The sequence below is a fragment of the Rhinolophus hipposideros genome, assembly GCF_964194185.1.
Source record: "Rhinolophus hipposideros genome assembly, chromosome: 3".
NCBI classification, from domain to species: Eukaryota; Metazoa; Chordata; class Mammalia; order Chiroptera; family Rhinolophidae; genus Rhinolophus; species Rhinolophus hipposideros.
In genome coordinates, this window is record NC_138049.1 from 57216145 (window position 1) to 57243116 (window position 26972).

The following is a 26972-nucleotide window of genomic DNA, read 5'->3' on the forward strand; positions in this document are numbered from 1 at the left end:
CATATCCACAAATCCTCTCAGCTTGTCTAAGGAATTCTATTATTAAAGGCTGTTTTCCAACTCACTTTTGGCACGGAAATGCTGATCACCTTACCTACTGCCTTGACCTTTGAACTCCCTGAAATATATTTTACATATAGAATATATTTTGTATTATAGTAGATGTGACCCTTGAGTGTAATTGTAAGGATACTGAGAATTCAAGGGGCTAAGAAACTGCCCCTTGAATTGGGGTCTAGATGAGTGTGGGAGCTATCACAGAAGAGCAAATGTGACAGAACATTATATGGGAGAAGTGAACAAGTACTTAGAAAAATTGGTAGAAGCCCAAATTTAAAGAAATGTATATGACTTGCTACCAAATGAGGACTTTCTCCTGAAAACAATGAGACACCAGTGAAAGATCCTAAAAAGTGTGTGACTTTTTCTAAAAAAATAATGGTTAATCAACACTATGGCTGATTTCTTTTTTCCTTACACCTTTTCTCTGCTTTTCTCAGTATAGATTTCACTGTACCGTGTACATTTTCAAGAATTTTAAAAAGTTATTGCTCAGTCTAGGTAAGAAATGTTGAATACTTATTGACTAAATGGGGCAATGCCAGTAAACTAGAAGAACTGGGACATATTTAAGAGATATTGCAGTCAGGTGGATATGGGGAAATGGAAGAGAAGAAATCAAGATTGATTTCTAAATTTTGACTTTGGCAACATAATTTGTAATAGTGCCATTAAGTGACTAAAAAAATTAAACAATAAATGGTTATTGAAATCCCCTCATATTTGGCTATCCAATGAAATAGGTCTACAGGGAATTAGATGAAAGTAGGCATTTGGAAATTCAAGGCTTATGGCTGTAGAGAGAAGTTCATATGGATATACAGACTTGGGTCCTTAGCCTATGGATAATTGTTGAGTCTGTGGGCCTGAACAAAAATAATCAGGAGAGTATGTAAAGTAGAAGAGAACTGAGGATACAAGTTGAGCATCTTCAAATCTGAGATTGAGACAGAATGAAGAGAGTTGGATAGATTCTCCTACCCACTCCCACAAGCCTAAATCGTTAATAGATCTTATCGAACACCCAAGTCCATTAAAATAACACAAGAGTAAAGAAACAAATTAGCATACAAGAGTTTACATATGTACACTGTCATTTTTTGATTTGGTACCTGTAATAAATGTATAATCTCTAAAATAGAGATGTATTTAGTTTTTTAAAGTTTAATTCAACGTATGCAGGGAATCTAGATTTGCATGTGGTGAAAATGAGTGTTCTCGAGTGAATGATTTTGAAAGTAAGCATTATAAATAACCATCACTATTTTCCACATTTAAATTGAATTATTTTATTTTAAATATTCACAGTACAGGAATTCATTAGGCCTGAATAGAACATCATTATTTACACATCAAAGAAATAACTCCAGTTGTAAATCAGTGAAATACTTACACTGAATATAGGAAATATGATTAAAGAAAGAGATTTCTTCTTACACGTATAGGTTCAAATCCTTTACACATTTATATCTGCCTTGGGATCTTAGCACAGATTGCTGAAGTCACTATTCATTGTTGAACAAAATTTTACAAAATTATAACTATAGTAATCATACCATATATTTATAAGCCAAGAAAGACATCAATGGGCAGGAATCCACATTGCAATGACATTTTTAAGGGAAGGAAATTTCAATTTCAAATAATGTCTCCAGTTTAATTTGTGGAAAACACAAGTTTTCCAAATAGCTGAATATACAGATTCCCTCTGGCATTTTGCCTTCATGGCTTATTAAAATGTTTGCTTAGCTGCCATAACGTGTTATGTTATTTACAGATTGAAGCAATGAAGGGAACAATATGGTAGCAAACTAAGAGCCTGATCAATGCTTGCTGAACACCATAGAATACTAATCCTGGTCAGTGAACTAGAACTGATTACTCATTATTTGGATTAATGCTTTAGTCCAGGATGTAGCAAGTTCAGTTGCATGATTTTCTCTTGGAAAAGCAGCTAGAGTCAATTTTCTTACCATTATATTCACTTCACTGAAGCTGTTAAAATTAAACTTGAATGAACCAAACGTCTGTAAATAAATAAATACATAAATAAATGTATAAATAGGATTCCCACTGTTGTAATAACATAGCAATGAATTACCTTCCAACAGTGTAAATGCTTATATTGGTGTTTCAAGTCACCAAGTGCTATGTTCTAGCCTTACTCTAGTGGGATGAATGACTTATTCCATTGGGAGGGGGTGATAGTGGTGGCCATTGGTCCACAATATTATCTGTTTGGAAATAAGCCCTTTCAAAAGCACAAGTATATTTTCTGAAAAAGAACATAAAACAAAAACAAAGATTTACTGTATAATACCTGTTCACAAAGACTACTGTAAATTATCAGCATGTAGAGGCTTGGTCTCTGTAGGCAAAATTCATATTTTCTATACAATCGTTTTGTTTTTTTTTCTTAATTATCTAAGTTACTGAGAAAAGATTGGGTTTACCTTTTTTTTTCTTTCTCTCTCTACAAATTCCACTGATTAGCTGTCCACACTGCCTGGATGTTTTACGTTATTGCCTAATTTAGTGTTGTGCGGAACTGTCCTCAATTCGTCCTCCCTCCCCCATTCTCTCTCTCCCCTCCCAGGCAGTCGTACTGATTTGGCAATGTAAAAAAACCCATCATTTTTGATTGTAGAAAAAGCTGCCAGAATATTGTGTTCATAGTATGGAACTGGTTAAGATGATTTTCTTTCACATTTTCATGCTTTATAATAGTAAGTTGCTATATAGTAAACTGTATCATTTACTAACAAATGATTTTATTGGTTTTATTTTATTGCCAACAACAAACACCAAGAAAAAAATTGGGGGGGAATATTTACCACCATATGCTGTAACATTAGAAAAAAAGCAAAGCAGCATTGTCTATTGGCTCATGAGCACTAAGAATAACATTTTCACTTTACTAAAGTTCAAAAAGGACTTTTGAAAGGACATGAATCATGCACATGGATTGAGACGTGCCTTTGTGTGAGTTGGCAGTGTAAATTTCCCCAAAGTTTCATGGTTCACAGCATGCATGTTTTTCACCTAATATAACACAATCTTAATATCACCATATAATATCTAATATATCTTATTTCAGACATGCACTGGCTACTAAAATAAGATTTTAAAGAAAAGCTGATGTTTGATATAAAATAATCATGTTTTTTCAAGTGTGGAAAAATACTCTACAAAAAAATAAGTAGAAAAGTGATTGATTTCTGATTAATGTGTGATTTTTATCTATAAAAATTCAGATGAGTAATTAGTGTGCTTACAACAACCCTACGGGTTTGCATCACAATAATAACACACACAGAAAGGTAATAGCATTAAACAACTATTAGTACAATGTAATTAAACCCTATCAGAAATAACATGAACCTATAAACTGTACATTTGGCATGTAGGTTTCAGGGTGTTTTTAAGACTCTGCTCAAATATGACAATACAATAGTGCAAAATCACATTACATTAATAAAACGTACAATTACCATCTAAAATTGTTCATGGATTACTGACTCTTACAATTCACATACTGACTATAATTGGCACAGTTTGTTTCAGCATGGTAAGTGTTGATCTTCCTTACTTGAGTGGTCATCATTTTATTCAAAGTTATACTTGAACTAGATAAAAAAGGTATAGGCATATATGTGTCTGTATGTGTGTTCTTGAGGAAATAAGATGAGAGGAAGCATGTAAAGACCCCACTCTTCATTTGCTAAACTCCATTGTAGCTTTCTTCTTTAGTAACCCTTTAATTAGAGAGATCCTAAAGAAATTGCCTGATAATTTCTTCCCCTCCTTTCTTATGGCTCCCAGAGCAGTAACACAGTCACATGGAAAAGAAGGAAAAATTTATATGAATATATGGCAGTCATGCCCTATGCCAAGCTAATTAAACCAGTATAGCTAATCAACAAATCAAGATTTATTAAGAGCTTCTCAGGTGATTCTAATGTCAAGTCCATCACAGTCCTCTGACAGATGAGGGATCTGTGACTCAGAAAAGTTAGTGAGTTATACAATAAATTGTACAGATAAGAATTTGGATTCTGAGTCTTAGATTATTGCTCATTTACCTGTTTCTAGTCACCACTTTTTTCTCTAGCTTTGTGGGCTTGACCCTACCTTCAGACTTGCTAGTTCTTTACTTTTTCCCTTTATAAACCTCTATGATACGCATGTGTTGTTTTGGATTCACAATAAACCACATTATTCCAACGAAGATGATTAATCTCAATAATTTCATTCAAATAATTTTGACCAGTTGCATTTCCTCCAGCAAACATTACTTCTTACCTTTGTCTTATACTTGATTTATGAAAATGTTATTATTATATTGTCACAATTATTCCACTAACCCTGACTCCTACAAAACCCTACCCTTAAAAAAGAGAAAATGAGAAAAGAAACAAAAGCACATGAATAAAAATACTAGTTTTGATGGCTGCCATCATGCTAGTAGCTCTAGAGATTTAAATTTTTATTCAAGAGTAAAAAAGGTGTCATTATTTCCATTATTTTTTCTGTGTCCATTTCCAATGTCACGTAGCTTGTCAATCTTTAGAGCAGGAGCTCTTATTGATTTGAATGTAGAACACCTACAAGCTGAACGTTTTTCTTTTTTCTTTTGTAAGTTAACTCCTGGTCTCAAGTATGACAGTCTTTGTCCTTTGATTCATTATTTTGAAGTAATATACAAAATACTCGAGTTAGGTCATCTATGTTCTAAAAAGTAGACTGCTCCCAGTTTTAAATAGAAAACCAGATATTTTCGGTTTGTTCAAGGGCTCTTAAAAAAGAAAAATAGTATGTGGAAGGCCTGATCTCATTACAGTCCCCGGAGATACTTATCCTCCTAGATGATAGTGAGCTCTCTTCTGGCAATCTGGCCATGGACGAGGATGAAATCTTCAGGATTATCTCATCTAAGGGACTGATGCTGGCTAATGAGGCCTACCCAAGATTTGGGCATGCACTCTGATTGCTGGCACATATTTCTTGCATAATGAGTAGCACTAGGTGGTTAATTTAGTCTGGGTACCGTTTCTGCCGAGACTGCTTTTCTGTCTCCTACACCCTAATTAATCAAAATGGAATGCAGCCATGTGTATAAAGAGTACTACAGTTAACATCTCTCTCTGTAGAAGTCACTCTTAAAATTTTTCAGATAAAACATTTTTTTCACAACGAAATTCCAACAAGCTCAAATTTAACATAGTTTACATATATACAAATAATTCAATAATTTGGATGCTAGAGAACTCAGAAAAATAATTCAATTTTTGAAATTTTCTAATGGTGTATCTGAAGTAAACATTACTAATGTTCTTTAAAGCAAGATAAGTAAGAGCTGCTTAAAATTACTATTTTTTTTGTCTTATTACACTATAATTTAGAACTTGTGCACATGAATAGTTCAGATTATTCGTGTCGAAATTCTGTTTATTATGAAATTAGCAATTAGAGTAGTCTTTATCACAGTCTGGCTAAGAATTATTTTCTTTCTGCACCACTAAACAGTTATATTCCTGTTTATTGAATTTATGCCCTAACATTTAAAAAGTAACTTTCAGTATTTTTTTTTTTTAATTAAGAAAAGTAGGTGGAGATTTAATTCTGTTTTTTTAACTTATATCGTTAGTTAGCTGTGGGGTAAGCTCATGGACCAGCTGAAGTGATAGATTGAGTCAAGTTGTTGAATATTTCTTGGCCTCTTTCCTTACTAGAAAATTATCTCAGTCTCTTCTTGCTATTGCACTCTGTCATGTGAGCTATACCAACGGATAATAGGCTAAATTGACTGTTAGTTTACTGATTGATCATACCAGTGAGGAAAAATGAGGCCTGCTTGGGTTCTGTTATTTTAAGAAAAGGTGTATGTGTTAAGTAATGTAAATAATGCCTATGCAGTATTCATCCAGAACCCCATACTCCTTCCATTAGTAATTACAGAAGACGTAAATTCACACTTCTGCACTATATTTGTTTCTCTTCTGAAGATTATTCCTTTGGTTTGTTTAAATTTGCAATGATTCTTATAAGCTGTCTGCTTAATGCTTTCAGAGTTTTAGGATTGAAACTGTGGAAATGGTTTTGGATTCCTCACCATGGTATTCATTATAATAAATGATACTAATTAAAACACATTTTCTAGTTACTTAAAGGCCATTTCATTTGTCCTCACAAAAAACATTGCAGGAAAATGCAGGAAAATGCACTTTACAGATGCAAAAATCTGAGGCTAAGAGACGTCAAGTAACTTGCACACAGTGAGTGGCTGAACTGGAACTCAATTCTAAATCTGTGGTCATCAAAAATCCATGTGCTACATCTTGTTGCTATATCCCAATTGCAAATTACTTGTCCACCCATCAGGCAAAGACTTTAGGACATGGAAAGAGGTCTCTTAAACACGCATAGTGTATAAGCAGATCACAGAAGCATAAAATATTATGGCTGTAAAAGATCCTAGGAATTAGATAGTCCAGGTTTTTGCATTACAAAATGCAACTGTGAGGTTAGAACCTAAAAAGAGAATAAGAGATAGTCTTTCAAGGTATGTAAACTTGTCTTTTCCTAGTAATTCCTCCAGGCTAAGAATTGCTCATGTCTTTTGTGGAGACTGGTAGTTCCCAGAGGTGGCCCCACATTAGTATCACCTGTGGAGTCTTTGCAACTGGGTCCCGTCTCAAACCACTTGGATCAGATATCTGGAGGTGGGATTTGGGCATCTGCAATTTTGCTTCCGCTCCAGGTGATTCAGATCTGCATCCAGGTTTGAGATATGCTGCTATACATACATCACTCATAACTGAAAAGAAGATCTGGAGACTATAAATAACCTAATTCATCTCAAGAGATTAGTCAGTGCTATGCTGATGCACACAGTTGTTAGGCACAGAGAATGTCTTGCCTCTTGAAATAGAGGAATACTTTCGTGACATATTCAGGAAGATTCCCAGTGAACTAAATAAAGGCCATCGCTCATATCAAATGAGCGATAGAATACTTTCCATTGAATAAGTGGCTAAGATATAGACCTCAATCCTGACAAAGATATCAGAATTATCTGGGGGGGATTTTTAAAATATAGATTCCAGCTCCTATCTCAGACCCAGAGAATCAGACGCTGTGTACTACGCAGTAGCCCTCTTTCAAATGATTCTTTATGCAGTTGATCCAGGAAGTCCCACACGCGTATGTGACCTTGAGAACTGCTGGCTTAGGATGGTTCATAAACTATAGCACGGAGCAGGAAAACTTAGGAAATGCATTGAAAGCATTTTTGAGGTGTTATTTGACAAAATTCCAATTTTATAAGCAGGACCCAGAAATTAGTATTCTTCAAAAACACCTCTGGTGATTCTAGGTCAAGAGACCCAAGAACCAGGCATTTTAATAACACTGACAAAAGGAAGCTGATGTTGGAGAGTTTCTTTTAAATTTATTAAAAAAAAATATTTCAAACTGAATCAAATGAATAAATGCATATTAAACATGAGTTTAAAACTAACTAAATCCCCTAGATGCATTCAATCTGGCTTACTTAACTGATGCTCCCTATTTTATTGTCATTTGATTGACTGTGTGTCTTCACTGCCTCCCTGAAATGTTTGCATCAATAAAAAGGTTTAGATTGTTGTAATAAAAATATGGATGGTACGGACAAATCTAAAATATTTAAAAATAACACCCAATATTTTTTTTCTGCAGACAGGTAAGGTCTCAACGAGTAGTGAGCATACGAATTGCAAAAGATTTAGGTGGAGAATTAAAGGGAAGAAGGCATTAAAAAAGGAAGTTTAGTTAATAGACCATTTTGCTGTATTAGAAGCACTGAAGGACGTTCTTTCCACATATTAGTTTAAATAATGAGTTTTATGCTTCAAATATCTATTCAGAGAAATAAGAGGGAAATCTGTTTGGAGTATTTACCTCCCAAAATTATTTTAAGATGGTCACTGAAGTTTCACTTGCAAATACATGTATACATCGATTTAGATTTTTGATGAGAGAGTAGTGTTAGAAGGAATCTTATAAACAACAAAGTACAGAGAGGTGCAGTGGCTTTCTGAAAATTACAGTATGTTGAACTAATAACCCAGTCTAGCATTATTCAGATACCTGCTTTATCAGGCCATCTGCTGTTAACTGCGCTATATAATGCTTAGAACAGGGATGGATCCAATATGAATCACTGAGAGGAAGCATACTTTGGGTAGTAGTGGAGCTTGCCCATTTGTAAAATGCTACCAAATCTTTAGATGAGAAACATCCAGAAAAAAAAAAAGTATCATCTTAACTGATGGCTGTTTGTAAGACAAAGAGTGCAGTTAGGGAGAAAAGATACTATTTTTCTCTCCATACATAGTTTGGTAATAAATCTGTGCCCTTCACAGTGCTTGCACTTTATGGTCTCCTTAAACACTAATTGTCTTTCCTATTAGAAACACTGAGTAAGTTAACATTTGAGTATGTTAACATGTTCCAAATCTTTTATAATCTGTCTTAAAATGTTATTCCTTTTGGGGTCCTAGAATGCAATGACTGGAAGCACATAAAATGCCTTTCTTTGCATTCAGGCAGCCTAGTGATAAATGAAAAATATAAAATGTCATCTCTAATTAGTACTAATAAACCCGAACTGTTAGCACACTTAAAAAAATATTTTGCATGACCTCTAATGCAATTTGTTTATTAATTCCACATATATTTGTTGAGCTCCTTCTCTGTGAGGCATGTGCTTATCTTTTAGATCCTGAAGTATTATATTTAATAGCTAGATTGCAATTTGTTAAGAAGTTCCCCTAAATGAGATTAGAGTTCAAGGGAACTCAAAGATATATTTAAGCACGAAGTTATAATGTAAGGATCTACCACGTTTCCCCAAAAATAAGACCTAGCTGGACAATCGGCTCTTATGAGTCTTTTGGAGCAAAAATTAATATAAGAGCAGGTCTGACTTTACTATAATATAAAACCGGGCATAATATAATATAATATAATATAATATAATATAATATAATATAATATAATAATATAATACCAGGTCTTATATTAATTTTTGCACCAAAAGATGAATAGAGCTGATTGTCCGGCTAGGTCTTATTTTCGGGGAAACACGGTAAATCTTGTTTTGGTAATGTTAATTAGTGCAAGGACATCTTCTAGGTTAATACCTTAAAACTCATGGAATCTAGTTTGAAAATAGGCAAGCAAAATGATTTCAGTAATTTTCTATTCTTTCCATATTTAACCTCCAATTGGAGGCAAGAATTTAAAGGCTCAGCAAATAATTTCTAAATATTCTACCACTTTATACCTCAAATGCTCTGAGCCTTCTAAGCTTTCACAACAGAAAACATTTTTGCACATTCTAGGATTACCAGGACTTAGGTAGTAAATATAAACATTTTAAGCTGGTATTTGTTTCCCACTAAGATAATTTTTTAGTTTCTATTTCATATTGTAAAATTTATGGCTGTCATAAATTATGACTGTCATGTCTTTTTTTTTCATGGTGTGATACTGCTGGGTATGGAAAATTCAGTATATATTCTTACTAATAAGGCCTATAATAAGTAATATTTATATATTCTTGCTAGTCAGGCCCACAATAATTAACATTTAAATCATCAGAACACTGACAGTAATTGATTTTTGATATTTTGAAAATAAAACTTTTTAAGTGGTCCATTCTCTTTTTATGTCTATAATTTATCTCTTGGCATACTTGTTTTTATAACCAGCAAGTCAATTTTGTCAAGCCAATATCATTCACTGTGAGATATCCTTAAAAAGAATTGCAATCACAGGATTTATTAGAAGAGTAGCTGAGAGCCATACACCATCTTGAGGGTTGCATTTCAATTAAAATGTTGTAAAATCCCATTTCCTTCCACTAAAGTTCAACTCCAACGTTATTTAAACCAGAAAGAATGCTAATAAGTCTCTGTTCTGACTGTATACTTTATCAAAAGTCAAAGTGCTTCCCCATAGAGTGCATCATTCTGTAGGTCCTAATAATAGCAATAAGACATTCACATTTGTAGGAATTGTGGCATACTTCTATGATAAGTGAAAATATTATGAAAAAGAGCAGAAGATTAAGCGATATAGGCCCTTAACTTCTAACCTTGACTATGTCACTAGCTGTGTGTGTAAGTGTGTGTGTGTGTGTGTGTGTGTGTGTGTGTGTGTGTGTGTGTGAGAGTGAACATATGTCTTGAATAAATATTGTCTCCGGATCTAGTTAACTCATAAGTAGAATGAAGGATTGTTGTGTAAACATTGTTATAATTCCTTTCAGCCCAAAAAGTCACAGACCAATGGATCCAGAATGAAAGTTCAATTGACTTATTTATTCTGGCACCTGAAATTCAGAAAACGTATTCTGGGACTTGGTAATGGGTTCCCAATGTACAGATGTGCCTGTTAGTCTTTCAGTATAATTGCCTCGCTTTGGATCATTTTATCAGCACGTGATTACAGTCACAGGCAAAGAAAGAGCCCAGATTCATAGTAGACAATGGAGGCAATGCCCTAGGCCTCTCAGTTCTCTGAACCCACTATAGCAAAAGCAGGTTGTCATGACATAGAGTGCTTTTCTGCTTTTGAAGAGAACAGGTACTTTCTAAACTTGTTAGCAATGCAACCTCTGGTAGGTCAAAAAGATAACAAAGTAAATATAAATGTATGAATATGACTGTTTTAACATGACAAAATAAATGTGGGTAGAGACCTTTCCTTGTTTAGGAAGGCTTCCACACAGACATACCCTTTCTTGAGTCAATGTGGTTAGAAGAAGATATAGAGGGAATCTACACTGGATCAAATGAGTAAACAAAGGTTGCAGTTCAGAAATGTTTGGGGAAATTTGCTATCTTATTCTCATCACATCAGCTGTGATTCACATAAACTCCACTGAGAGTAGTATGTGCATAAACATGGACTCAAAGGAAGTTTTTCTGTTTCTCTCCACTTAATTGCATGCTCCTTCAAGGCAGTGATAGTACCCTGTTCATCTGTATCTCGGGTTAAGCCACTGTCCTACACAGCACAGCTGTTCAATCACGGGTAAAGAAATGATCCTCCATCCAACGCACTAATCTTCCTGCCTTCAAATCCTAGTGCTTGAGAGAGTCCATTCCCTCACAGGGCAGTCTGGATTGTTGGACATATCACTTTCTCACTGAATTGAAATTTGCCTCTCTCTCTCTTTTTGACGTAGATGATTGTAGATTAAGTTTTGCTGACGTTAACATGTAATAGAACTATTAGCATAAGTCACAAGTAGACCTAAACCAATCTCATGAGAACATCCCAATTATTTTAATGGGGTTTGGCCTGAATGGAATACACTCATTACAGGTAGTTACGTGGGCATGATTTCCTTGAAGAGTCCTTAGCATCACGTCTTTTCTCACCTACTGTTTTCTGCTTATATCCAGCCCTTAACCTTATGGAGGAGAAATGCTGTATAGCAACTACAAGTTCAGGGATGAATTATCCAAAAACTGAATATAATGACAAGCCTATTTTGGTTCTGTAAAGCCCTGAGGGCCATGATCATATGTGCTATAATATAAATAATTACTAAAGGGGAACCTAAAACATCACCTCCGGTGAGTACTGCTAGGCCAGAACTGTCACTTCATTGAAACAAACAAAAACTTTCCCATGATGTTAAATGTCATTAATTTATTCATTCAACAAATATGCATTGAAATCTTATAAATTCTCACTATTATGCTTCATATCTGATATTTAACACCTTGATGATAATTTTAGTTACGTTCTTTTAAATGATAGGACAAACCTTTTCAAATATCATGTCTATTTATTCGACCGTATGGTAAAATGAAACTTTTAACTATTGGGGCTAGAGAAAAACATATTTTAAATTGATGTTATTCAAAACTGCACATCAGTGTGCCATTTATAAATATGATTTATATCTATACATGTCCTTTCTTTTGTTATATGAGAAACTTATGTTTTATTATAATAATAAGTGTTATCAGATCAAAAAGATAACAGTCTTAGATTTTCTTAAGTGTTATTATTTCCTAGGTACTAACAAACCCAACAAACTGGATATTTAAAAATACTTAAAAATTTTAACTTAAGATCATGAGAACAAGTGGTCGCATTTGCAAGTCAGCTTAATGAAAATAAATGAGAAGTCTAACAGCTTCCTGAATAGAACAGTTCTGCTTCACTATCTTTCTTATTCACTACATGAATAATTCTGCCTTCACAAATATGGTAAAAAGGTAAAAAACAGATCAAATAAAAAGTTACATACTGTGTTCAACTTCGAAGTCAAAGAGGTTAGAAATCAATTACAAATGCTTTCCATTTGTTACATTATGCAAACTGGGAACTAGAGATTATATTTAGTGAAAATATTTCCTATTTTTAGATGTGCATCTTTATTTCCCAAATAGATTAAACAGGTGATCAATGTAGAAACAACAATTGTATCACAAACTTACATTACAGACAACTTCAAAAATGTGAAAAACAAGGTTTACAAATGATAGTGAAAAATAAATTATTTTTCAGTGCACATATTAGGTATATTCTGAATAATTCAAAATCAAATGGAGTGATCACTAATGCTGAACTCTTAAAACTCCATCAAATTATATATGTTACCCGAGAGTGTGATAAAAATTGTAACACAAAAGCAGAATGTTGTCTCTCTTCTCATCCTTAAATTTTGGATGATATCTCATCAAAATAATTTGCCAAGTGTACAAATGATGGAAAACTCTAATTCCAAAACCATTTCTCTAAATTACCAACGGATTTATATTCTTGATGCCTTTTCACATGATCACAAGCCAAGCATGCATGTGATTCCCAAAATCGTGGAAGATTTACTGTGAAATCTTTCCTCCAGTTAAAGTAACTAAGGTATAACTTATTGTTTTTGTCAACTTCCTTCAGATACTTTGCTAGCTCACTGGGAGAGTTATAATCTTCAACATGAATGAATGAATCTGCTGGAATATAATTTTCATAGTTTTCTCTAGATGGCCCCAGAACAACAGGTACAGAGCCAGCCAGAAAAGCATTGTATAGCTTTTCTGTGATGTAATCTTTGTGGATTGAGTTTTCAAAGGAAAGATAAAATTTGCAAGTAGATATGGTAGGAATCAAATTTTTATCATTCACATACTCTCCAAATGCTTGCCCATAGGTATGAATTTCAATGCTTTTGCTTAGCTCATTGTAATACTTAACCCTGGCATGCTCAGGGTTCCAGTTACTTACAACCCAGCACACTAACTTCTCTTTGCTTGGCACTTCAAACACAAAGGGATTTGTGCTCACCGTCAAGAAGCCATAAGGCACTTGGATATCTGAGTCACGGCGATAAGTCAGAGTCAGGTTGAACAGGTGCTCAATGCCATCCTTTTGGGGAGTGTGAGTTGGTGATTCCAAATTCATCCAAATCCATTTCTGAAAGGGTGGCCTAGCCTGCTGAGGTAAATTAGTCAGATCCCAACTGATGTCTCGGTGATGGATCAGAACTGCGTGAGATTTATTGTACAGAGATCGGTCTGTTGTGAGATGGCATCCTTGGATGTTGAACATTGCTTGGCAGGAGGTAAGGTCAAAGGTTTGCCCGAATGGCCACACCCAAATCAGAATAGTAGTTTCATTAAAATAATCAGTTTTGGTAGTGAAGAAATTTTTCATTTTTAGCATTGAGCTGGTTGACTCCATTGGGCTGAAGATCCAGCTGTTGGTGGGCTTGATGTAAATAAGAAGACATGCCATGAAGCAGCCCAGGATAATGCAGACAATTAAAAATGGGCGGAGAATTCCTTTGGATGCTGATGTCATAATTTTTTCTGTGATACAGAAAAAGATAGAGGGATGAAGAATTAACCATAAATGTAATTTGAGATAAACAGGTAGTACATCCTAAAATACAACTGATCACAAAATCAACTCAATTTTCCTTTTCAATGTTATCAAACCATTGAGAGAAACAGAGCTTTTGCTTTCGCTAAGAAATTGCTTTTCAAAGGAAGTTAACCCTAAGAGATAGAACTGAGTCGAAATTTGCTGTACATGTACAGCATATCTTCAGCTGAGTTACAGTTGTTTTTTTTTTACAATGCTATCCTTATTTGTTATGTTTTTATTTGCTTGTGGAAAATTGCGCAACAAAGACTGTCATCACCAATGCTATGAGTGAAAGTTTTAGTATTTTGAAATCATATCAGAATTGTGAACATTTCCCAGTTGATATAATCACTTATTTACCAGTAGACTTTTTGACATTTTAATGTAACTTTGCAGTTCAGATGAAAGTCAATGAAAAAGTAAAATCTTTTTAAAAGAAAAGTTATGTTTTTGATGTTTGTTATAAGATCGTCTTCACTTTTAAAAATACATCAGGATAATATTCTTGTAAAACACAGCAACTCTTGATGAGAGATCTTGTTTTGTTTGGTTTTTTAGTAAAACATCGATAAAAAAGGTGATAAATTAAAACCCCTCATTATTTTATTTTTTAATTTTTATTTTTTCTTATAATTTTCTTTGTTTACATTTAATAATCTGTTAGCATACTCAATACCTACGAGGATGTGATAATCAAATGTTCTATCGGAATTAGAACAAAATCCTCACTTATGTGCTACTTGAATTTTATTTCATAGAGAAAAATATTGCTCTTGTGAATCTTAGTAGAGTGTGTCGTGGCGTGGAATTAAATCCTGGTCTTTCATAGAAGGTGAAAGCATTCACACGGCTCTAAGTTAGGAAGAGAGAAATACTGGCAAACTCCTTTGCTAGGGCAGTGCCTGATAAACAGCTGCTGAGACAGAGGGGTAAGAGAAATACTGGCAAACTCCTTTGTCTGGGTAGAGTCTGATACGCAGCTGCACCTAACTTCAGGTTAGCTATATCTTATATAAGAGGAAAGAGGCAGTCAGCCAGGCAGGTGTTGGGGCTGACATCCCTTCATGGGGTTTGGTCTGTTTGAAGCTGATATTATCCCTGGACTCTGCACTTGGCCTTGTCCATCAAGGCCTGAAACTATGCATCACCACTAAATATTGAAAGGGAGTTGTAAATTGCATTACAGAGTCTACATGCCTCAGGATTAAGAAATTGCTCTTTTCTGGTTAGGATATTGTTAATTAATGAGGTATGGGTAGCCTTGACAAATAGAACAAACAGAGTTCCTTAATCAGTGAGGAGAGAGACAAGGAAAAAAAAAAACACAGATGAATATCAGGATGGATCAAAGTGAATAAAAACTAAGTCTAATTACACGGGGCTAGATAGTGAGCTTTGCAGTGAGTTAAACTGCAAACTAGCTAAGTCTAATTACATAATTGATTTATCAAATTTTGCCCTTACAGAGTGCAGCTAAAAAAGATCAGTCCAGGCTTTTTAATTTTTTATCTATAAGTATCTTCAGTTCCATCCAGTTGTTGCAAATGGCACTATCTTTCCTTATGGCAGAATAGTATTCCATTGTGTATATGTATCACATATTCTTTATCCATTCAACTGTCGAAGGACGCCTTGGTTGTTTCCATGTCTTGGCCAACGTACATAAAGCTGCAGTGAACTTCGGCGCACATATATCTTGATGGATAAATGTTTTCAGATTTTTTGGATAGATACCCAAGAGAGGGATTGCTGGGTCATGTGGTAATTTTATTCTTAATTTTTTGAGGAACCTCCGCACTGCCTTCCATAGCAGCTGCACCAGTGTGAATTCCCGCCAACAGTGTATGAGGGTTACTTTTTCTCCACAGCATCTCTAGAACTTGTTATTATTTGTCTAGTTGATGAAAGCCATTCTAACTGGTATGAGATGATATCTCATTGTGGTTTTTATTTGCATTTCTCTTATGATTTTATGATGTTGAGCATCTTTTCATATGTCTACTGGCCATCTGTATGTCCTCGTTGGACAATGTCTACTGAGGTCCTCTGCTAATTTTTTAATTGGATGGTTTGATTTTGTTGTTGTTGAGTTGTATGAGTTCCTTACATATTTTGGATATTAGCTCCTTATCAGAGATGTTGTTTGCAAAAATCTTACCCCATTCATTTCGTTGACTCTGTTCTGTTGATAGTTTCTTTTGCTGCTCAGAAGCTTTTTAGTTTGATACATTCCCATTTATTTATTTAACTTTTACTTTCCTTGCCTTTGAGCTCAAATTCATAAAATCCTCTTTTAACTCAAGGTCTGTAAGTTTAGCACCTATGTTTTCTTCCATGTAGTTTATTGTTTCAGGTTTTATGTCTAGGTCTTTGATCCATTTTGAGTTAATTTTGGTACACAGTGACAGATAGCAGTCTAGTTTCATTCTTTTTCACGTGGCTTTCCAATTCTCCCAGTACCATCTATTGAAGAGACTGTCTTTTCTCCATTAAATGTTTTTGACTCCTTTGTCAAAAATTGTCCATATTTATGTGGGTTTATTTCTGGGTTTTCAATTCTATTCCATTGGTCAGGGTGTCTGTTTTTCTACCAATACCATACTGTTTTGATTATTGTTGCTCCGTAGTACAAGCTGAAGTCAGGGAATGTGATACCTCCAGCTTTATTCTTTTTTCTTAGGATTGCTTTGGCTATTCGGGGTCTTTTGTGGTTCCACCGACTGGTGCAGCCACTGTGCAAGGCAGTGTGGAGGTTCCTCAAAAAATTAACAATAGAATTACCGCATGACCCAGCAATCCCTCTCCTCAGCATCTACCAAAAAAATCTGAAAACATTTATCCGTAAAGATATATGTGCTCCGAAGTTCACTGCAGCTTTATTTACAGTGGCCAAGACATGGAAACAACCAAAATGATAGATGACTGGATAAAGAAGACGTGGTATATATACACAGTGGAATACTATTCTGCCATAAGAAAAGAGGAAATAATGCCATTTGCAACAACATGGATGGACCTTGAGATTATTATGCTAAGTGAAATAAGTCAGACAGAAAAAGTTGAGAACCAGGTTTTCACTGATGTGTGGTATATAAAGCTGAAAGCAACAAAGGAACAGGTCAAACAAATAAAGTAACACAAACTCATAGACACAGACAATAATTTAGTGGTTATCAGAGGGTAAGGGGGGGCGAGGGGTGGTAGATTAGGGTAAATGGGATCAAATATATGGTGATGGAAGGAGAACTGACTCTGGGTGGTGAACAGATAGTGTAAGATATAGATTATGTATTACAGAATTGTACATCTGAAACCTATGTAACTTTACTAACCATTACCCCCAATAAACTTTCAAAATTAAAAATAATAATACACATATCAAAAAAATACAAGTATGACATTTATACCTCCTTATAAGTACCAACACAAAGATAAAATAAGTAATATGTTCGCAAAACTATCTCAGTCAAAATCTTCCTGATCCTCTGTCACTCATTATTCTTACCAAAATAATATGCACTATTAATTTCTGATTCATTAAAGTGTTTTAAAATGTTGATCAAAACTAGTATGGAAATATTAGATGCTTTCTTCTAGAAAAAGGGAAAAATTGTCCAACATTTACCTAAATTTATGTGACTATTTAAAAAAATCATTTTTATATTATGTAGTTTTTTGCAAAATATATGAGATTCTCTATGTAGTGAAGCTTGATTTTGTGAGTCCAAAGATTCTGGACATTGTATTCTGAACATACTCCTAGAGCAGAATTATTAGAATTAAAGACTGAGGCTTACTGTCAAAGTTAGCTTCACTCCTGTACAATTAATAACAAAAGGAAAACAAAAAAGTGCATACTGTATATGTCCAGGAAGTATTAATTAACCACTGAGCTACAAAGAAAATGAAGAAGGAATATGATGGAAATCTCAACTATTTAGAACTAAATGACATTGATGGTAATGCATGTCAAATTTTGTCGTATGTGGTTGAATGGTACTTAGAAGGAAATTTAGAGGTTTGTAGTTTGGGGGAAATTAATTAACAAATTGGTCAACACAAGAAGTTGGACGACAAACAATGGTACTAAACTAAAGAAATAAGAAGTAAGGAATTAAGGTATGGTTAGAAATCATTGATATAGACAGCAGAAATTTGAGATGATTAATGTCATATGTAACTATGTGAGTTGATGGATGTTTAACTAAAATTATTGTGGTAACCATTTCCCAATACATATATCAAATTATTATATGATACACCATAAATAATACAGTGTTGTATGTCTATTATAATTTGATAATACTAGAAAAAATACTAAGATAAACCTCAGGCAAAGAAAATTAAGAAAATAAATTCAAATTAAATATCAAAAAAGAGTAAATATATATTGATTAAACATAGAAAAAGCCAGAAATTACTTTTGAGTAATTTTACAGAAATAAATTTGAAAAAGTGATGAAATGAATTGTGGTATTTCTGCACAAATAGAAACATGCCAAATTTTTATCAGAAACTGTGATTATACAAATAGCAGTTAAAGAAATTGTATTCATAAATGATAACTAAAAACAAACACTAGACCTAGATTAGTTTGCAGGAGTAACATCAACAATTCAATAAATACAGAATACTACTGTCACTTAAAAATATCATTCTAGAAAACAGAAAAATAAGTACTACTGTCACTTAAAAATATCGTTCTAAAAAACAGAAAAATAAGTAAAGGAGCTTAATTCATTACATGAAGCCAATTATTATTTTGTTACCAAAAGAAGATTTGAAAAGTTAAAAAAAAATTGTGTTTCACTTATGAACACAGATGCAAAGATGTAAAATTACAGCAATAAAGAATATTGAAAATACATCATGATGCAATTCAAGAGTAGGTTTATGCAAGTTTAAGTACATTCAATCCTGCTTCATACATTTAACTAGTCAGATAATTTCAGTTCTTTCTAGATCCTGGGATCTACAGACTGAGAAAACTTACCGAAAGGCTCTTGTTTTTAATGGAGTAATACTAACCTTTATTATATATGAATTGACTAAGCACTGCAGTGTTGGTTTGTTTGCTTTTTTCCTTTGAGAGCTATGTTTAATTGTTTCCAGGAGTGTTGTCATTGAAAGTTTCACTATCTTCTTTTGAGTTGAAATGCAATGGCAAAAACATTCTAAATAAATTGTGTTAATTCAGAATAATCAGCTTACAACTTTATAGCTACCAGTTAACAAATGCTCACTCTCAATTATGATGTCTGACAATTAAGTTTGAGAACTCATCCTAGAAAAAGTGCTACATACCTCATTGCTGAATATATATCACTATGGTCACCTTCGAAGTACGCCCCCCCTTAGGAAGCAATGCACTGATGCCAGTGCCTAGTCCACCCTTCAAAGCAATTTTGGAACTCTTTTTCTGGAATGGCCATCAGAGCTACTGTCGTATTACCCTTGATGTCCTGAATGTCATCAAAATGTCTTCCTTTCAATATTTCCTTTATCTTCGGGTAAAGAAGGATGTCATTGGGGGCCGCCAGGTCAGATGAGTAGGGAGGGTGTTCCAATACAGGTATTTGTTTACTGGCTAAAAACTCCCTCCCAGACAGTGTCGTGTGAGCTGGTACATTGTCGTGATGCAAGAGCCATAAATTGTTGGTGAAAAGTTCAGGTCATCTTTTTCACACAGCCTTTTCAGCACTTCCAAATAGTAAACTTAGTTAGCTGTTTGTCCAGTTGGTACAAATTCACAATGGATAATCCCTCTGATATAAAAAAAAATATGTTAGCAACATGTTTTTGACTCTTGATTTGGACTGACAGAACTTTTTTGGTCATGGAGAATTGGCTGACTTCCATTGTGCACTTTGACGCTTTGTTTCAGAGTTGTATTGGTACACCCATGTTTCATCACCAGTGATAACATGGCCCAAAACATCATCTTGCCACTATAAAAGGTCTTGGCAAACTTTGAATCTCCTTTGCTTTTGTTCATCAATGAGCTCCTTTGGGACCATTTTTTGCACAACCTTCCTCATGCCAAGATTTTCAGTTAAGATTTTTTTATGTCTCTATTGATACCTACTTGGTCTGCTATGCTTCTCATAGTCAGCCAATGATTCTGACACAGAATTTGACGAAGTTTTGCAATGTTTTCATCAGTTCTGCTCGTTACTGGCTGCCCTGACCTCTCTTCATCAGTAATGCATTCTTTCCCCTCAGAAAAACGTTTAATCCATGTGTACTCTGTTATTTTCTTCACGGCATTGTCCCCAAAAACTTGGACTAACATGTTCCTGATTTCACTTCCACTCTTGCCAAGTTTAACAAGAAATTTAATGTTTGTTCATTGCTCTAATTCAGAGATTCTCACAATGGCACACAAAAACACACAACGATGAACACCACTCAACAAGACACCGCCACACATCGACAGGAACACAGCTGAGAGACACTGATATACCAACGTTATGAAACCTTACTGAGCTGTTTGAACAGTGCTGCTCATGTAAGCACAAGGTTGTCAAGTTCGCGAACTTAATTGTCAGACCTTGTAGGCGTTGTGCCAAACACTTTGTACACATCATTTTTTTCAATTCTCATGGAACCATTATCACGAAAATCTTTTATCACCTCTTCTTTACAGATAAGGAAATTGAGAGCCAGAGATATAAGTAACTAGCTTACCCATTAAGTAATACTCTCTCTTACCTTCTACAGTCTTTTTTAAACAAATAATATAAACATCAATAATTTGTCGAGGTGCATTTGGTATCTCAAGTTCTATTGTACTTGATTTTCCTGGTCTGTACCCTTTTCTTCATAATAATGGACTATTTATCCATGGGTTAAACTTAGATCAATTTTCCTTAACAAGAAAAATATTTGACACTTATGTGGTGCTTATTAGTGCCAAACATTGACTTGAGTACTTTATATTAACATATATAATGTATGTACATACATAGTAAGCACATATATTACCTTGTTATATTCCTGCTTTATTGATGAAGAATCTGGAGCCCAAAATGGTTAAGACTCTTGCCCAAGATCACATAGTTAGTAAATTACAGAGCACGCTTTCAAACAGGCCATCTGGCTCCAGAGTCTGAGCACTTGACAACTATATTTCATGTTCACTGATTCCTGAGGTTGCAGCCACGTAATGCAGTCATCTTGGAGATGGCAGAAGGTAGGCTCCGTGAAGGGCTTTGTTTCTTCACTGCTGTATCCTCATCATCAAAATATAGTAGGTGCTTAATAAATGCTGTATATGTTGCAGGAATAAATGGGTGGATTGTTGACTCCCAATTATGTTCAAGGTAAAAATGCTTGTAACTAAACAAAAATGAACCAAGTGTGAATTAATTAATATATACTTAGTTACTTTCTCTGTGCATTTAACATATATCCTTTTATGGAATAACTACCGTTAAAATTGACATACATGTATTCCTATCACCAGATGAGCAAAATCTCCCAGTTTTCCCTCTCTGTCGAGTCTCAAAGTTGGCATCTATCTAGGACATTTTAGTCCCATGACTCTTTTTTGGCTTAATGAGGAAGAATTGGTCACTAGGCTGAAACAATGTTCCTTCCACTGTGTGCCTTTCAGTGTCCCCGCTTCCTGTACATTTTGTATTACTTGAGGTTCTTCTTGTTAACTCTCTGCACACCCACTCGCCTCAACTTTTTATTGCTGTCAGAGTCAATTATCAAACAGTAGGGGCAGTTACTCAGAACTTCTCCTTTGTACATAAACTGTCAAGAAAGTTTGATTCTTGAATTCAAATTGACATTCCCTTGACAGGAACCTTTTCACCTATTTCTCATAACTAAAATTCAGTTGGATACCCAATAAATCTTGAACTGTTCATCGATAGAACCTATTTTTAAAACACCCAGATTAGTGTTACTATTGTTCTCGTTAGAGACAGCAATAAATATATAGCACAAAGCAAATTGCAACAGTAAATAATATAATTCTTTTCAATTATTTTTAATAGTTTTAAGTACTAGAAAATAGTGTAAGTTAAAGACTTTAGCATCAAAATAACAGAATCTTTAGTAAAAGTACTTACTACTTGATAAGACTTGGTATGCATATGATCCTGTTTTCCATTAAGAGATGACCCTCAGTCATACTTTAAGAATGTTCTTCTGAGTATTAAAGAATGGAAGAGAGCTTAGGATTCTCAAACCATACATATACATCAAGGTATTAGGGAGAGAAATGTGAAGCCAAGGAGAACACAAGGCTTTTTTAAGGAATCGTAATTCTACTTTAAGGTGTGTGTGTGTGTGTGTGTGTGTGTGTGTGTGTGTGTGTGTGTGTGAAAGAGAGAGAGAGAAAGAGAGAGACAGAGAGAGAGAGAGAGAGAGAGAGAGAGAGTTTTGAATTCTTATTTTAAATTGAAACAAAACAAAACAGTGTGTACTACAGAACACAGTTCAATACCTGCCTAAAACTGTAAAATGGAACAGGACAGTTGGGCTTCTAACATGCCACTGGGGACTTTATACCTAGATTACAGCCACCACCCACCTGCCAGTCTCACACTAGCAGACACGTGGGTTTGGAAGAGATTTTCCCTTTGCCCTTAAGAATTCTTGGGTGAACGTGTTTGAAAATCGCTGTGTGGTACACTTATTCTCTATTGTGCACAATCAAACCATTGCTGATAAGGTGATAGTTTTTATCCTTGGTGAAAATGTGTGAAGGTCATAGACCATTTGAATAGAATTTGGGTCCACGTGGTTCCTCAGATCAACTCAGACCAAACCCAAAGACCAGAGATGAATCATTGACAAATAGGTAGGTGGATTAAAGTTCGAAATAGTTAAAAAAAAAAAAAAAAGAAGAAAAGATTACCATATATAGTTACACTGCAACTTCTTTCCTGTTAAATAAAATAAAATTTATAAAGTGCTTCTGATAGTGCCTGGACCACAGAATGCACTATGAACGTGTTTGTAATTATGGTATTGTTCTTTGTTAAAGAGTGAAGAATCAGAGCTCTCATCTTAGCTGAAACTCTTTTGGAATAATAGATCCTTCTGATTTCTACGCAATTTATTACCATTTCTAACCACACACACACAGACACACACACAAACACACACACACATAAAATCTCTTTTAAGTATAAAACATAACTCATTAAAAATCTTTAGATAAAATACATTATAAAAAATGTTAATGAATATAAGCAGGGTCTTTGAATAGTACCCTGTTTCCCCGAAAATAAGATCTAGCCAGACAATCAGCTCTAATTCGTCTATTGGAGCAAAAATTAATATAAGACCTGGTATTATGTTATGTTATGTTATGTTATATTATATTACATTATATTATAGACCCAGTCTTATATTATAGTAAAATAAGACCGGGTCTTACGTTAATTTTTGCTCCAAAAGATGCATTAGAGCTGATTGTCCGGCTAGGTCTTATTTTCAGGCAGATACGGTATATGGAATCAGCCTTTTTGTAAACAGTTATTCTATAAGCATATTCTATTAGGTTGGTGCAAAAGCAGTTGTGGTTTTTGCAATTATTTTTTACTTTTTAAACTGCAATTACTTTTGCACCAACGTAATACTGAAAGGATTCCATAGCACATGTTGTTGGCTTTCACTGCTTGGCAATCATTCTCCCTTCTTCTGATAATAACACCCCAATTTCCTGCTGGGTTACTACATCACTTCTCCTGCGTGTATTCTTTGGGACTGCAGAGAATGCCGTCTCCACCTTTTCTAACCAGTGCTGAACAGGGGAACCCAGTCATTCAAACTTCCTCTGGGATTTTGAAACTTGAGTGGAAGAGCCAGGAGGGGAAAATGTTTGGGCTGATTAATTGAGAGATTCCCTGAGAAGAAAATTTTGTAAATTCTGCTACTTGGGTCCAAGTTGCTACTTGGGATCCTGTATTCCTGGGCTGGATTCTTCAGGTATTCCTTCAGTTCCAAGAGCTACTCTGTAAACTTGCAATAATTTCCTTTTTGTTTACGTAGTTATAATTGATTTTATGTCTTGAAACAAATAAACCCCAAACCCTAATTAGGCAAAAAATAATAATAAGAAGAAAACCTGATTATCTCCCCTCCTCCTTCTTTTCTTCTTACAGTATATGAAGTATATAATTTGAATCTTTCAAAATACGTCCATAGTTATCTGGATTAAAATAAACTATCTGTACATTCTCAAAACAACAAACAAATCTTTTCACTTTATGCTAAGCCATAGACTCCACCCAGAGTTTAGGTATTTGATGGTAGGTGATATCTAAGTGAACTATCAGTGACCTCTTTAGGCAAGCTCAGTGACCAGTGTGTCCCCAATATAATCATTATAGTGTTTAGTGCCATGATATTAGCATAGGATTCTGCAAAAGTCTGCTGAACATTGTAATTTAAATTGCCTGATTTTATTTATTTTGGGGGGTTATTTCTTTTTATTGTTTTGTTTTGTTTTTACTTTTCCCTATGATTTTTATGCTAAGATCCTTTACAAGAATAAAAATGTAAGCCTTATAATTTCTATACTATGTACCTAACTGTATCTTGCCTCAAAGTACTAAAAAAAATTATATATTCATCACTTCACTTTCAAAGATTCCCTTGATACCTCGCATTCCACTGAACCTTTCTCCTGGGCATTCCTGCTCTGAGTTCCCACAATTCTCCCATTAGATCTCGAGCCAAATGCCTCCTGCCTTTGGGAGAGATGCCATTTAGTTTTTGGCAAGAAGTCACTGGTTGATGTCTGGAATGCTATCAAATTTGTGTTTGTGAACTTTTCTCAAAGACCTTTGGATATAATCTCTCATATTTCCAGGGGTTAAAGCCTCTGTTTTACTTCCTCCAAACACTGGAGAAGCTGATACCAAAATATGCCAGTTTTAATCAGCAAAACTTTAGTCCTTTTTCTGAATATTCCTCAGAACATACCCTGGCACATACTAGAATGCCCTGACTTACTTCTGCAACGGTTTCATCTTTAGGGATATTACCACTAAAATGCTCAAAAATGTTTCTCTTTTTTTGCTTTCATTTTTGTCTCAGACATTGGTTGCATTTGGTGTGCAGGCTGCCAATCGCCACTTTTCCTGCACTACAAACTCCTTTATCTTGAGCACTTTCTACGTTCACTCTCTTTGAAATTTTCTTTTCAATCTGTTTTAAGTTTGATCTTTCATCTTCTCTTTTCTCTCTCTGCTCATAATCACTAGTTCTTAATCGCTGTCTTTATTCATATCAGAAGCTCTATTTACAGGCTTCAGCGGAGGCTAGAACAATCAGATCTAACACTGAGCCCACAGACAGGGCCCAGAGGGCCCTTTTCTGGCATTTTCCCAGAACATGTTTTCTGGCTTCCCTGCAGGCCAATGGTCTTTCATAATTTGGCTGTCAGTACCAGAGCTTTCTATGATTATTGTCAGGTTTCAGTCCACAGTGGACAGCCAATGAAAGTCAAGGTAGCCTTTTAAAAACAGTTTCTCATTTTTTGCAAGATATATTACTATGTATTCCTGACTCTGAAGAAGAGAGTTCCTTTCACATAAAAGTCGAGCAATTGACCCAGTGGCTTCTCCTTGATATCTCCCTGTCCTTCAACTCCACACCCAACCCAGCACCAAATCCTGACAATTGTTCCTCCTAAATATTCCTTAGATTAGTTGACTTCTCTCCATTCCCGTAGGTCAGACATCTAGCGTCTCTTGTAGAGATTGCTACGTTGTTTTAGTGGTCCACCCGGCACTCACTTTGGATCCTTTCAATTCATTCACAATGCATTTTGAGAATGCAGTTCTCAAAAGTGTGGTCCCCAGACTGGCAGCTCAGCCTCAGGATCACCTGGGATCTTGTTAGAAATGCACATTCTCCTGCCCAACCCTAGATACATGGAATCAGAAACTCCGGGTTGAGGCAATGTAGTTTAGAAAGTCCTCCATGTGATTCTCATATACACCAAAGTTCAAGAATCCCTGAAGTAAAGTGATCTTTTCAAACCGCACATCACCTATTACTCTCTTTTTAAGGCCCTTCCATGAATTCTAACTGGTTTTAAGATAAAGAAAAAAACTCTTAATGTGGCTTAACCCACTCTGGATGAGGGGGACCCTGCCTCTGTCCCCAACCTGAGTTCATGCCAAGCTCCCTTTCGCATTCCCTGCATTGCCAAGCTTGGTCCTTTTGCATGGGGTTCCTGCACCAGGTTTACCCTCCACCTGGAAGTTTCCTTCCTTTCTTTGTTGGTTTGCTCCTTCTCACTTGTCAGCTCTTGTCTCCACTGGCAGTTGCTTATGGAGGAATTCCTAACTACCCTTCAATTCTTCCACACCCCCCCCACACACACTAAATCAAAGGCCCCTAGTATATGTTTCAAAGTACCATGTGTTACTTTTGCATAGCACTTACCACAGTAGCAAACTTACCTCTATATGTCTGAGTATCTGACTAATGTTGTTGCCTCTGTTTGACTGTAACTAGGTTCACAAGGTAGATATTTGGGTATTTTTCCTCAGGATTTAATCCCTAGTGCCTACTCAGGCTTGGCATATACTTGCTCTTAACAAAAATTTTTTTGACTGACCAAATAGCTAATAATTATTGAGTATTTGCAGTATTCCAGGCACCAGGTTAACCTTTTATATAGATTTTATCATTTAATCTTTGGAAAAAATATTTTGCTCATTTAACAAATAAGTATGTATCACTTTCCATGTGCTAAGCATGGTTCTAAGCACTTAACAAATATTCATTCCTTTAGATCCCATAATGACCAAATGAAATATACACAACAATTATATGCATGTTTATAGATGAGGAAGCTGACGTGCGTCTATTTGTCTCATGTCACACAGTAATTGGTGAGGCAAGATGTAGACACTAGTAGCTTGACTCTAAAATGCATCGCTTTTAAAAGCGCATGTTGAGAATTGAGATTCCAGCTTACAATTGCAAAGAATTCTATGAATTACAGG

At 35.0% G+C, this 26972-nt stretch overlaps 1 protein-coding gene across 5 annotated transcripts in view; it reads right to left on the reverse strand.

Moving 5' to 3' along the window:
• Positions 1-1324: 1324 nt before the first annotated feature.
• The window catches only part of FUT9 (fucosyltransferase 9), a 170216-nt gene continuing 144568 nt past the window's right edge, over positions 1325-26972 (reverse strand). For 3 of the 5 annotated variants that reach the window (XM_081044826.1, XM_081044827.1, XM_081044828.1), the window contains 2 exons: positions 20974-21327; positions 1325-13931 (listed from right to left, as the gene is read on the reverse strand). In XM_081044826.1, the coding sequence (XP_080900952.1) occupies positions 12844-13923 (1080 nt within the window). In that variant the 5' untranslated portion in view covers positions 13924-13931; positions 20974-21327 and the 3' untranslated portion in view covers positions 1325-12843. Of the gene's footprint in view, positions 13932-19017; positions 19097-20973; positions 21328-26972 lie in introns of those variants that run through there. The other 2 variants (XM_081044830.1, XM_081044829.1) reach the window with 2 other exon arrangements.